The following is a 14104-nucleotide window of genomic DNA, read 5'->3' as shown; positions in this document are numbered from 1 at the left end:
TTATATGTCATTTAGAAATAACTATTTAAAATTTTTGTTCTTTTATCTTAGTCATGCTGTCGATGTTTACCGACGACGATTGCGACGATAACGATATTATATTTAGAACCTAATATGTATTAATAATAATGTATAGTGTGTATTATAGTCTGCACCATAACAATAGATAAATAGTATAGTAGTCATAAAATTAGTCATTAGTCTGCGTTCGGTCAGTCCGTCGTATGCGCATCTGTGTAATTTTGTAAATCGTTATCTAGTTTAGATTATCCAGTACCAGTAGTCTTGTAAAATTATTTTATATATTTAAAAACATCAATATGGATAAGTGGTTAATAAAAAAATCAGTTAAAGATGTAGATCAACCTTACAATTCTAGTTCTACTTCTGTCTTAAAAGTTGATTCAAATAATGATGATTGTAAAAAGCAAGTTGAACATAGTAAATCGAGGACATTTCAGGAAAAATGGATACAATTATATCCATGGTTGTTATATGATCCCGTGAAAGAAAAAGCATTCTGTTCAATTTGTAAAACTGCTAATATAAACAAAATTAATCTTCCTGTTTTTTCTGTCACTGATCAAAATTCTAAAAACGCATTTGTAGTTGAAGGATTTTCTGGATGGAATAAAGCACTACAAAGGTTCAAATCTCACGAAGGTAAGATTATTTGACATAACATTTTTAACCCGCCGTTGGTGACATGAGCATTTCGCTTACACAATTGCTATTTTAAGAACCATTTGTTTAAATATTATTAAATCGAAACAATATTATATTATTATATTTATGCTTTATTGCATTAAATTTAAATATGCATTATTAAGTTGTTTACGAGAATAAATATGGAAAAGTATTAAAAGTTAAAAATAAACTAACAAAGTTATCGAAGTCCAAAATTGCCGTATATATATATATTATATATTATATATGTAATAATACCGTATATATTAAGAGTTATGAGCGCACGTCACTGATCGGTTTACCGTGTATTTTATAATTATACTGTTTTTATTTTCGGTTATTATTTTGTTATTATCTTATTACATTATAATATTATTATACTATAGCAGTTTAATGTTGACATTTGTCAGTACCATGGTGTATATTCGTACGCTCACACATCAATAACGGTGTTATACAATTAACGTCACCAACTACGGGTTAAATATAAAATAAAAGTATACTTATACGGCTATACACATTTAGCCTGTTTTTATAATTGAATTAGTTTTGATTATTTCTTATTATTATATATATATTTTATTTTAGCTGGTAATTTTCATCGAGCTTCAATTTCATCGGTTGGGGCACAAAAGAAAGGAACTAACATATGTTCTTCTTTGAGTGTTTCAAAAACTAAAGAAATGAAAGAAGCTAGATCTGCTCTTCTAAAAATTATTTCATCTCTTCTATATTTATCGAGACAAGGTTTAGCGATTCGTGGCCACGTTGATATAAACTCGAACATACAACAATTACTTATTTTACGTGCAGAAGACGTTCCCGAATTAAAAAGTTGGCTTTTAAGAACCAAATATAAATGGTTATCTCATGATATTCAAAATGAAATATTATCTCTTTTATCTAAAGAAGTTCAATTCAATCTTATTTCTGAAATAAAAAATGCATTTTGTTATTCATTAATATTGGACGAAACACGAGATATTTCCAATAGAGAACAAGTATCTGTGTGCTTTCGCATCGTAGACAATAATTTAAATATATCAGAACATTTCTTAGGATTTTTTGAAACTCCTTTTACTGACGCACAGACGTTATTTAATTTGGTAATAAATGTTTTATCACAATTTGACATTAATATTTCCAAATTTCGTGGACAATGCTATGACGGAGCATCTAATGTTAGTGGACATATCAGTGGTTTACAAAAAAGAATAATCGACGTCGAACCTAGAGCCATTTTTGTACATTGTACTGCCCATACCTTAAATCTTGTAGTGCAAGATACAATGCAGAATATTAATAAAATTCGAGATTTTTTAGCGATTTTACGTTCAATGATATCATTTGTCAAAGATTCACCTAAACGACAGGCAATATTTAATAATTTACAAGCTGAACAAAGTATAATTGGTCCTTCAAATAATGTTTCGTTGAGGCCTTTTTGTCCTACAAGATGGTGCGTTAGAATTGTTTCATTAAAATCAATAGATTCAAATTATAATTTACTTCGTACATTTCTTGATGAGCTGGCTATGGAAAAAAATGAAATAGGCGCTAAGGCTAGTGGATTTTCGAAACTACTTTATAAATTTGATTTTTATTTTGTTTTGAAAATTATGATATTTATTTTTGAGAGAATAGAAGTTTTAAATTCAGAACTGCAAAAAAAATCTTTGCATTTTCAAGATGCAAGATTAAAAATTCGAGCTATCATAATGTCTATAGAAGAAATACGAAAATCCGGTTTTGACCAATTATGTGAAGCTATAATTAATAAATCTGAAGAGCTAGGATTAGGTGAAGTCAAGCTACCTAAACAAAGAAAAACACCAAAACGTTTAATCGAAGGGGGGCAAGAACATTACTTTATGACGGCTAAAGAGCAATATAAAGCATTATTTTTTGAATGTGTTGATATGACAATATCTGCTCTGCATAACAGATTTCAAAATGACGTCATTGAACGTCTTGCTAAAGTGGAAAACTTTATAGTAGATCATAAAAAAATTAATTCATCTGTTATAGTTGAATACTATGGCTCTGATTTCGACGGGACAAAATTAGAACTACATCGAAATATTATGTTAGATGTTGCTAAAGCAAAAAATTTTAATATATCATCGGTGTCAGACGCAATTGATTTTTTGAAAAAAGAGTTATACTTACAAGATTTGGTACCAGAAGTAATTAAATTAATTAAAATCATGTTAACTGTACCAGTTTCATCGTGTACAGCTGAGCGTACTTTTTCTGCCCTTCGGCGTTTGAAAACATAGTTAAGGTCAACGATGACACAAACACGTCTTAATGATGTAGCATTATTAAATGTACATAAACACGAAGAAATAAATATTGAAATAATTGCTAACAAATTTATACAAAAAACCAAAGTGAGGCAAAATACTTTTGAAATTTGTTAAGTAATTTAAGAATATACATTGTACGTAACGTACAACATGTCATTATTATAAATAAAATAAAAAAATTGCTTACCTATTAATTGTATTTAAGTTATAATTTATTGAACTTATGTTGTAAAAATGTAAAAATCTACAAAAATGAAGTCAATAAACGAATAATGCTTTGTTGATTTATTTTTTTTTTATTAGGTAATTAAAATTTTTTTAGGTACAAGTTAAGTAATTTAGGATTTTAAGCACCCCATGAAAATTGGGAAACCCGGCGCCTATGCATGCACTTTATTATTGCACTCGGCGAGGGGTTTTAAGTGTTTTTATTCAAAAGTAATTGCAAATAATAGGGTTAAATGATTGAAACGACAGGAGTCAAGCGTCGGCTGCACCTTTGCCGTCCCCTACATCGGATAAGGTTATAATATTATATATTATTATATTGTAGGCATTTCATTATTGTTATTAGGCGGGCGCGTGGCCATTGATGCTTTATTTAATATATCACATGTACAGGTAATCAAATTAGTGTCGTCCACGCCCGTCGATTCATTTACGTACACAATATGTATATTGTGTAGTATTATGACGACGACGGTATATATTATATACATATATATACGAACGGGCGGAAAAATAACCCCTCGTGGCGGGATAACTCAATAATTTTACTCTTCACTACGTATGTATATGTACATAAATGTGCACACTGCACACACGCTCGCAAATATATACACACACCGTATAATATATAATAATATCAAACCATCAAAGAGTATAAACGAACACACGTTAGAGTGCGAAACAAATTGTCGATAATAAAAATTTAGAACGTATGTTATTATATATAGTGTATTGTTATGGCTGGTTATTTTAGAGAATATTTATTATTTATTTAATTTTTTTTTTTTTTTTAAGAACACTTAAGCCCGATGCGCGTTTATGATAGCATTAATTTATCAATTTTAAATCAAACGCAGATAACATAATAATAATGTAATATGTATCTTGTATAACTGTATACGTGCTGAAATGAAAACTTACTTTTTATTTTAAACTCAATGGAACCACTTTTTTATTGATATGTATATGTGCGATAGGATTATACGTTCTCGAATAAGCCTTATGCTAGCAGTGATCCCCAACGTGGGCGCTATCGCCCGCCGGTGGACATTTTTTATTTTGAAGGGGGCATTTTTCTGAGGGGATGCTAAGGGGAAGCTCATCTATCATTTACGTTTTTATTATTCATATTATTAGTAGGTATTATTATTTTATAATAAATAAAATATTTTATTTTATATTAAAATAACCGATCAGCTTTTGAAATTTATTTTAAAACTTCTTACTTAATTGTACTATATTAAAGAGTTCGAGTACCTACCTACTTATTAAGTATCAAATGATATTATGATTCAATTCCACAAATTATAATAATGCATTAGAATAAGTTATTTAAAACATACATTATCATATGTAAGTATTGCCGGTTATTTGTTTAAAATTATATATTTATCCTTATAATAATATTATTAAATATTAATCCCTATTATACATTTGAGCTATTCAAATATAATGTTAGTTTACTTAAAAGTTAAAATATAGCGACAGATAAAAAAATTGGAAGACAAACAATTTTATTGGAAGTGTATAACGCCAAAGATAACATAATATTTGTTTTCTTATTTGTCAGACAACTTTTCTTTTTTTGTTACATTGCATATTTTATAATATAAAACTATAACTAAATTAATTAATCTATGTACCTACCTAATTAGTAATTAGGTATATGTTTGAAATATTATAAGAAGTATGGATACGATTGGTTTCTAACTGTTTTGTGCACAGTTTAATTATATAATAATAATAATAATAATAATAATAGATAAGAGGCTTTTAGCTTATAATTAGAAAAATCTTTGTTGATCGTAATTTCGCTGAACGCTATTTAGCATGTGCGAATGATCACCGACAATATCTATAATCTCATCATCGGCACCATCAACTTCATCATCGTCATCCACTTCAGAGACTTCACTTAGGTCGTACCGTTGACTCCTCTCATCGTCGTTGTTTAGCGACCTACTTTGTCGAGCTAAATCCTTGGACTCCTGGTCTAATACACCGCAAACTGATCCTTTAGATGAAAAGTCGACAGGATAATCTGAAGTATATAAATTTTTTTAGTGTGTATTCAACTCATCACTAAGACTATATACTTATATACATATAATATTATACATGTACTTATTGTACTGGTATATAATTGCAATGGGAGACTGACCTGAAGTTAGCGATTTGTTCGCAGTGTTGTCGGCAGATTTATCTGAACCAATAACCGCTGTATCGTCATTAACTTTTCTCAATTGTTTTTTATGTTTCATTCTTCGATTTTGAAACCATGTTTTGACCTGAAGATTAATAATTTAATACTATTGAGTATAAACACAAAATACCTACTGATCATTATTGTATGTAGGTAGTTAAATTATTAGTTATTACTCACCTGTGTTTCAGACAATCTTAGTTCGGTAGCCAGTTCAACCCTCTCTGGTGTGCTTAAATATCGTTGAACTTCAAATCTTTTTTCGAGTCCTGTGAGTTGTTGATCGGAAAATACAGTCCGAGCTTTTCGTCTACGACATAGCCTAGAGCTTAGTTGTCCGTGGCCGTAGTCTGATCGGGTACCCCAAATACTTCCAAAAGGTACCCCTAAAATAATCATTATAATAGTCATGTTGCATTATTAATATTATTTCAAAATATAATGTGTAAATACCAACACACGAAATATATTTCCAAAAATTAAGATTATAATCATATATATACAATATACATAATATAGCATTGGTATATGTAGCCATGTAGGTATGATAGAAAATAAAACTTTATGAAATAGTAAAAAAACTTCAATTATGTTCAACGTTGAAGGTGATTTTTAATAAAAAATTAAATCTAGTTGGTATTTGGTGGTGAATGGAGGGGGAACATTGCTTTTTAAAAAATAAAAATTTTCCAGCATCTTTTCAAAATTAACAGAAAATATTGAAAAAACATTACGAAATGAAAATATTTATACAATATCAATTTTCGATAAATTGAATTACTTATATTTGTTGGTAATTCAAAAGAGAATAACTGTATACATTCTCACCAAGTATTCATATTAGTTATAATATAATTTTATAATTATTTTTACATGTCATACATATGAATATTAAAAAAAGACATAGGAAGCCGGAAGGATGGGTTTGAACACCTAATATCCCTATCATTTATACGCTGCACTACGTCACAATAATTGTTTATGAGCGGTTAAAGACGTTACAGTTTATATTCTTGCAAAATGTATCTAGAAAGCTAGGTTTAAAATTTATTTAATTTATTGAATTAAAAATTACTGAAGACGTAATTATGAAAAAAAGTTCCAAAGAAATTTGTAGATGTACTTTTGTAAAAATTGTTTTTTTTTTAATTATGCGATTTTTTTTTTTAAACTCTTATATAATTGTACATAATTATTTGACTAAAGTACTTATTATTATTACCTACTTGTGTTAGATATTATATTTTTAAGGTATTTGATAAACTCTTTTTTAAATATAATGGATTAAATGGAAATAAAATAAAATAAAATGGAATCTAATCGTACCTTTTTCGTTTTTAGTGGAAAAGGACTATACGGAACTATTTTTTTTTTTTTTTTTTTTGGTGGAAATGGACCATACAATCATACCCACCGTATTTTATCTTATACCCTTCCTCATATATCAGGTCATCTAATTTTATTATGGTCTCATAATATACGTTCATTTATTGATTAATATGTACAGAAAAATATAAAATACATTCTAATAAGTACTTATATTTGATTCTTACTGATAATTACCTTGGGGTGAAATGAAAAATGGTTCTGCAATACCATTTTTATGCATATAATGTGCTGGATATGATAAATACGCTGACGCTACTGTTGATGGTAACATCGGGAAGCATTCTTGACTTTGTGGCAATTGATGATTTCGATTTCTTTCATGACTGGTTACCTGGAACTTTTTTTTTATTTTTTATTTTAAGACTTCCAAACAATGAATTCAACACGAGGAAATGTAAAAAAACAAAACTTGTATAGGTACTTTTTATTATGATCGTTTACAACGCGAGTGACACAGGTTAGGTATACTTATTTTAAAGAACTAAAAAGCACGTCGATATACAAATAAAAATAGTATACTAATTTTAAAAGTATTATAATATATGAGAAGATGTCAGCACACAAGTTGTTTTCTATCTTTGACATACTTCCAACATTCATAAAACATATTAATGTAAAGTATTTTTTTTTATGGTTTTTGAGTAATTATAGAGAAAAATCATGTACTATAAAAAATATATAGATTAATATTTTTATGATTTCATGCATTCTTCTGTTTAAATATTGACTCAGAAAACTGTAATTTTCATTTAAAATTACAAAACAGTTTTATTTTTTATTTTATAAGTCAAATAATAAAAAAAATACAAAATCGACGTCACACTCTCAAAAATATAATTCTGAGATTACTCAAAACCTTTAATAAACGAATTTGTGTGAATGTGTTTTATCTATGTTGTACATGAGTTAAAGAGAAAAAATATGATGATACCGGATGCCCGGATATCACCACTATAGAATTATATATGTCAAATATGTTTAATTCAAATTTGTACATTTTTTTTTTTTATAGGACTAGAATGAATAAGTTGAAATCTTAAAATAAATTTATTTAATTTAAAGCTTGTATTTTATATTTGAATTAAAAACGTAAATACCACCCGTAATTAATTCTGCTAAGCTATATTTTTATTAGTTATAAAATATGTTTTAAATTATTATTAATTATTATGTTATATAGACTCATATAAATAGAATGCGATAAATTCAATGAATATCTATTAAATGAAACTAATAATATTTAATTATAGATAAATCTTTATAAACTGAAATCATCGGTGAATCATAGATATTAGTGCAATACATTTAGGTGAGATATTTTAATTAAATATATTATTTTAAACTAGTTATAGTTAACGTAATTACTCGTTATTAAATATTAAAAATCGAAAATAATTATATCAAAGAATTTATTCACTTTTAATTTATAAAAATAATGTATTAAAAGTGTGTGATGTGTAGACACATTTTTTAATAACTAGGACTGGGATTTTAACGCCCTTAAAAAAATTAAAAAAATGACTAAAAAACTCAAAAACTTCACTATTAAAATGTATTTAAGTTATATTTATTATAGCTTAAAAATTGTAAAACATTTTTTTTATATTATTTTTTATTTTTATATAATATAACTATAGTTACTATAGTATTTGTTACTTATTCAGTTCTGGACATACTAATTGGGTTCTAATTCAGTAATATTTATCGAGGCCTAACTATGATAAAATTGCTATCGACGATAACTTGTCGTGCTATATAATTTATTATTCGTACCATCCGCAGTTTGCAGAAAGTTTCTTGTTAATCGCACCGTTGAAATTGTGAAAAATGCTCTAAAAACTAAGAAAATGCACTAAAACCTTAAAAAAATGCATTAAAGGTTGATATTTTTAAGGTTAATTTTGTCAAAAAATTCAAAAAACAGATTACTTTAAATAATCAGTGTCACCCAAAACACATTTTATATTTACGGAGCAACGTTTCAAAACACTAGAAAAAAGATGCCTTTGCATCAAAATTTCAGCCCTATTTATAACTCATAATAATTATATCATTATATTTATAAAAATAAATAAATAAGTACTATTTAACTATCATAATTTGTTCTAAATGTTTTATATTGTTACAGTTCCGGATGTACTGCGAAAGCAACTAACTCATCGGTTCAAACGGAAAAAATACATTTTTTAGTTATTTTGACAAGTACCTACTAATTAAAAACTACTATTCTATTTTATACTAGGTGTACAATATATTGATATTTATAAATTATAAATGATAAAATGATTTATAAACAATCGTTAATCGTTACACGAACGTTCACGAAGAATTAGCTTTATAGGTGCAATACACATTTGGTGTCAATATAATCCATCGGAAATTTCAGTGGCTTAAAAAAAAATTTGGGCCCCTCCGTAAAAATAAAAAAATGAGCTCCAAAAATATTGTTATATAAAATATAATCCTATAACCAAAGGCTTCAAATTATCGTGGGCCTCCCCAAAACGCGGGGTCTGCAGAGCTTCAGTTACGCTACTGCAGAGAGGTTTCAACACTTATTAAATTCCCAAGAATCTCTAAAATTAATAATGATAATTCGAAATCTTAGTCATACATCAATATTAGTGTAGTAATCGTTTTATGAAAAATAACACAATATAAAAATAAATAAATAAATATACATATAAATAGTATATATATATACATTTATTTATACTGTTTCCATAGTATAAATTTCATAAAATTCCGATTTATTATTTTTTAAATTATTGGAATTTATAAAAAATTTTAATTAGGTAGGTACTTTCTAAATTTTGGACTATAGTCAATTATAAATTATTAATTTTTGTATATAGAACAAATAATACACTACAAGTATTTTATGAAATACAATTTAATTTTGCTGATACTTACTCGTACTAATAATATTAATTATATATAGTTATCTTATGTATTCTTTTGAAGCGAAAAATTCAGAAGAGAAACCTTTTTTTTATTTTTATACATACATTTTTATTACTGAGTTTGTATTCTCAGAGTATAAACATTTTAAAGTTTAATTTTATATTATATACTCGTATTTTCAAATAAATACATACTACAATTTTTTATAATAAATTATTAAATCAATTTTAGATGAATAAATAAGCAAATTAATTATTGCATGACCATATACTATATAGTATACTGTAGCTATCTTTATTCTGGTCACTATAATGGAAATTAACTAAGTAGGTACCTAAGAATAACATTATTCAAAATGTTAATTATTTTTTTTTCCACGGAGTGTAACTATCAACCTCCTATCCATCATAGGGCGTCATTGGTCGTGGTTTTGAAGTACAAATAAAAAATTTAAATGTTCTATAAATTGTATTGTACATTATATAATTTAGTATAATCAGTCATCGAATTCAAAAAATCTGAAATGAGATTTGTATTTTTCATACTATATAGATCACTATAGTTTTATAACAAAATAATTAAATTGATAAAATTAATTTTTACTTTCATACAGATGTGAAGCATTATTAAATATTTAGATACGTGGAAAATATTTTAAATATTATATATTCAAAAATATTAATTTAGAGTTAAGACAAATATTCTATATTATGTTGACTGGTTATAATTTTTAGATAAGATGGAAAACATTTTGGTTTAATATTATATAATAACTACACACAGTTTAGAGTTTATATTATAATCATTATATGTTTAATTATAATAAAATACCTCTGAATTTGGTCTGTTATTCTTTGATCTGAATAATATGTCCTCAATTAAAAATGATGTGGAGTGTCCGGGAGACGATTTCCTCTGGTTTTCTGGCATTTTATTTGGCTTGATTATTTAAACTATATAATAAATGACGTCGCGTTCCGAGAAGCTTGACGGGCAAATTGTTCGCGATTTACTACACCAAAACCCGTAAATGCGCAGGCATTATGTGTTACTTAGTCACCCCAAAAGACCATCCCTTCGGTGCCTCCCATTGGCTGCATTGATCGGCGCCAGCCCTTTCGCATTGGCTTGGTGGTAGCCATACTGGAACCCTTCATCCTGGCTGGAGGTAAAACGGAGATTTAAGTGTTATATACTAAACAAGTTAGGATTGTCAGCAATTAGTCGGTAAACGGGTGGGCTGGCTTTGTGAGAGGAGGGTGTTCAAAAAGCTTCTTCTCGTTATGAGATTCTCAGTAAAAATTATTAAATCCGTAATATATAAAGAAAAATACGAACACTGATGAATTGAGAATTTACCGTAGCGTAGGTAGGCACGCAATATTTACGTTCAGCTATCTACCTAAGTTATTATTGAAAATATTGTAGTATAAAAATACTTAAAAATAGTTGTATTATCGCTGTATTATATAAAAATAAATAAATTACACTTAATCTTAAAAAACCTATTTTAGATTAATTTACAATATTCATCTGTTATTATATTTTATTAATTTAGGGCTCGGATTTTAAAGCATAATATGCTTGTTTTTTTATATATGAGATAGAAATATAATTTTCATACATAAATTCGTTTCACATCATTCCGAGTCCAAATTACCAATTTATTTTTGCTTTTTATTATGTAAATAATTTTTTCACTTTTATTGCTTTTTTCAATTATCCCAGCTGTGCATTTTTTATATGTTTATTATGATATTGTAATAAAAAAAAATAACTAAAAATAAATGTACCTATAAACACAGAATGCGGATATTGGATTATTATTGTTTTCGTTATCAGTTTATTTATTCAATATTTTAATGTATTAATCGTATAGATTATTGATCTACATATTATAGCCTGCAGTACCTATACGGTCAATATGCTTATAACATCGATATCAACCATTTCAAAATTTTATATTTAGTGTAGTAATTTGAAACCTCTTGTATGAAGTATGCACCGATCACTTCAGTTGATGTAGAGAGTTCGTTTTCTACGCATAAAAATATTCTATCGGACAATAGACTAAAAATCTAGGAAAATACATAGTAGTTAATTTTTTTTTAATTTAAATTATAATTTCAAATTTTTTTATTCATTTGTATAGCTAGTTCATGTTAATTTTTGGTCATGGTTTCTTTTTTGCTTTTTTAAAAAAATAAATATGCTTCTATTTTGCTTTTTTAAAACAATCCTGTGATTTTTCAGTTGTTTATTATGCTTTAAAATCCGAGCCCTATTTATTATTATTATGCAAAATGATGGTGTTCGAGATTGTGTTTCGATTCAAAATAATATTCCGACTTATTCTAATCACATAAAAAATATAGTTAGAACAATATCTAAACATTCTAAACCCTATCAAAATAATAACTACTATTATCATGTGTTTAGATATTTGAAACAGAAGAAAGCTTAAATTAAATATCCATTGGACATCAAAATACAAGATTACAACGAATCGTTATGATAAAAACTAAATATATTATAGACCTTTATTCCCAACTTTTATTTTGACTTATTATCATATTGTTAGTAAATATCAACTTATTATGAAGTTTTCATTTAATAGCCATATTATGTATATATACCTAGTTTGTCAAAATTAACTAAAAAAGAATTAATTAGAATCACATTTAAAAATTAATTTTGGTAATGTGTGCCACATTTTAAGGTTGTAGTAATTTAAACAACATATAAGACTACATAAAAGTGCATTTTGTAATCTGCTGAATATTGTTTATTCATATATGCATTTTCAACACGTCACGCGTCGTAATTAGTATAATATTTTTATTAATAATAAAATACCCAAAAATCAAAGCTTTTTCAAGTCCTTTTATTTATTCAAGTTGTATATGTCTAAAAAAAAAAAACATTTTATGAAATAAGAATATAATATTTAAGTTAGGTACTGTATTCACTGTATTTATAACGAAGAAATAAATGTATCATAACTTATTATTTATTACAATATGACAATATGAGAATGTATTTTACTATCTATATAATTATACAAGTCATTTTTTAGGAAAGCCTTGGACCACAACCAGAAAATACAGACAAAATGTTAAAATTCTTAAAACAAACAGGTTTATATAAATTAATCCAACCCTATTTTTTTAGAAAAAACCAAATGTAATTATTAAATTAATAATAATATTAAAATTGTAAAATACTAACACCATCTTAATTATAAGCTAATAAAAATTGTTGTTGAAGCTTAAAGATCAATTAAAAGAAAAAAAATCATTTTATATTTATATGTAACGAATATACATGTATTATATTGTGAATAAATAAATTGTATTTTGTATAAAATAAATATTAATTAGTTATTTCTAAAATAAAATAAAAATTTCAATAATTTATTAACTACCTACCGTGTATGGTTTGTTTTTCTATTACGGTTTTAGTTATTATATGTTTATTTTGAAAATATTATTAATATTATGTTTGTTATTTATTATTTCGGAAAAATAAAATTGTAAAACTTGCATGTAATAGTATTTTAATAAGTAGGTCTATAAAACACATATTTAGTATTATTATAAGGTGTTATAAAAGTTTAAATAATTTTGAGTTTACTGTTAAAGAATATAGGTATAGCCGTATAGGTAGTATCACCATAATATACTATCGTAAGAAAAATAGTCTCACACCATCCAAGTATTTATAAACTTTATTATTTTAAGTGTTCTTCATCTTTTATAAATTATTTTTATCACGATTGTAATTTTAAATTTTATGAGATTCGTAGAATATGTATATAAAATAATTATTGCGTATGAAACAAAACGTGTTTATTTAAAAAATAACTAATAATATATACAATATACCTAACACTATCGTAACATTATCTTTATATTTAGATGATCTAATTGCTTGGGAATATATGCGATGTGTGACGAGTAAAAAGAAAACCACTACACGCATTATCCTTTCCTCTTCTAATTAAATTTTAATAAAAACACGCCTTTGTAAACATCATTTTCATCAAGTGCTTCGCACAGACCATCCGTGCTCTATCTGTGTAACGCAGAAATTTAATGAACCCTCGCTTCAGGGTTTTAATAGAAACCGTGATGCTTGTTCTGATCTATAATCTTTGTTGAGATTGTCTGCACCAAACACCTTTGTATCTTACTTACTTAATACACCATTATTAAAATCTAACAATACTGATTACAACGTTAATGATTACTATACATACCTATTATAACACAAATCTGATACCATTTCACCATTTTATTCATTAATTGATTGTAATTTCTCAATAAATTAGTGTTAATAAATCGTAATGTAGTTAAATTAAATAATTAGATTCAATTAAAACTCT

The 14104-nt window shown here is 26.4% G+C and overlaps 2 protein-coding genes across 2 annotated transcripts; one reads left to right on the top strand and one right to left on the bottom strand.

Annotated features, from left to right (window-relative positions):
* The first annotated feature begins 320 nt into the window (after positions 1-320).
* Positions 321-2966, top strand: LOC126549871 (zinc finger MYM-type protein 1-like). Its single transcript, XM_050200265.1, has 3 exons — positions 321-663; positions 1276-2249; positions 2325-2966. The coding sequence occupies exons 1-3, from the start codon at positions 321-323 to the stop codon at positions 2964-2966; spliced, it is 1959 nt and encodes a 652-aa protein (XP_050056222.1).
* A 1755-nt stretch (positions 2967-4721) lies between these two features.
* LOC114123988 (brain-specific homeobox protein homolog) lies at positions 4722-10979 on the bottom strand. The gene is made up of 5 exons (XM_027987145.2): positions 10552-10979; positions 6991-7153; positions 5608-5813; positions 5386-5512; positions 4722-5265 (listed from the first exon to the last, which is right to left on the bottom strand). The coding sequence occupies exons 1-5, from the start codon at positions 10648-10650 to the stop codon at positions 5009-5011; spliced, it is 852 nt and encodes a 283-aa protein (XP_027842946.1). The 5' UTR covers positions 10651-10979; the 3' UTR covers positions 4722-5008.
* Positions 10980-14104: the final 3125 nt, after the last annotated feature.

The sequence above is a fragment of the Aphis gossypii genome, chromosome 2, assembly GCF_020184175.1.
Source record: "Aphis gossypii isolate Hap1 chromosome 2, ASM2018417v2, whole genome shotgun sequence".
NCBI classification, from domain to species: domain Eukaryota; kingdom Metazoa; phylum Arthropoda; class Insecta; order Hemiptera; family Aphididae; genus Aphis; species Aphis gossypii.
This window is presented reverse-complemented; position numbering and strand designations above follow the sequence as displayed.

Bases quoted from the DNA above. Each gene is read 5' to 3' on its own strand.
- LOC126549871 (XM_050200265.1), top strand. From the start codon at position 321: ATGGATAAGTGGTTAATAAAAAAATCAGTTAAAGATGTAGATCAACCT. The intron at 664-1,275 runs GTAAGATTATTT...ATTTTATTTTAG, and splicing joins AAGGTTCAAATCTCACGAAG to CTGGTAATTTTCATCGAGCT. The intron at 2,250-2,324 runs GCTAGTGGATTT...TTTATTTTTGAG, and splicing joins AAAATGAAATAGGCGCTAAG to AGAATAGAAGTTTTAAATTC.
- LOC114123988 (XM_027987145.2), bottom strand. From the start codon at position 10,650: ATGCCAGAAAACCAGAGGAAATCGTCTCCCGGACACTCCACATCATTT. The intron at 5,814-6,990 runs GTAATTATCAGT...TGATTATTTTAG, and splicing joins ATTTTTCATTTCACCCCAAG to GGGTACCTTTTGGAAGTATT. The intron at 5,266-5,385 runs GTCAGTCTCCCA...TATATACTTCAG, and splicing joins GAACAAATCGCTAACTTCAG to ATTATCCTGTCGACTTTTCA.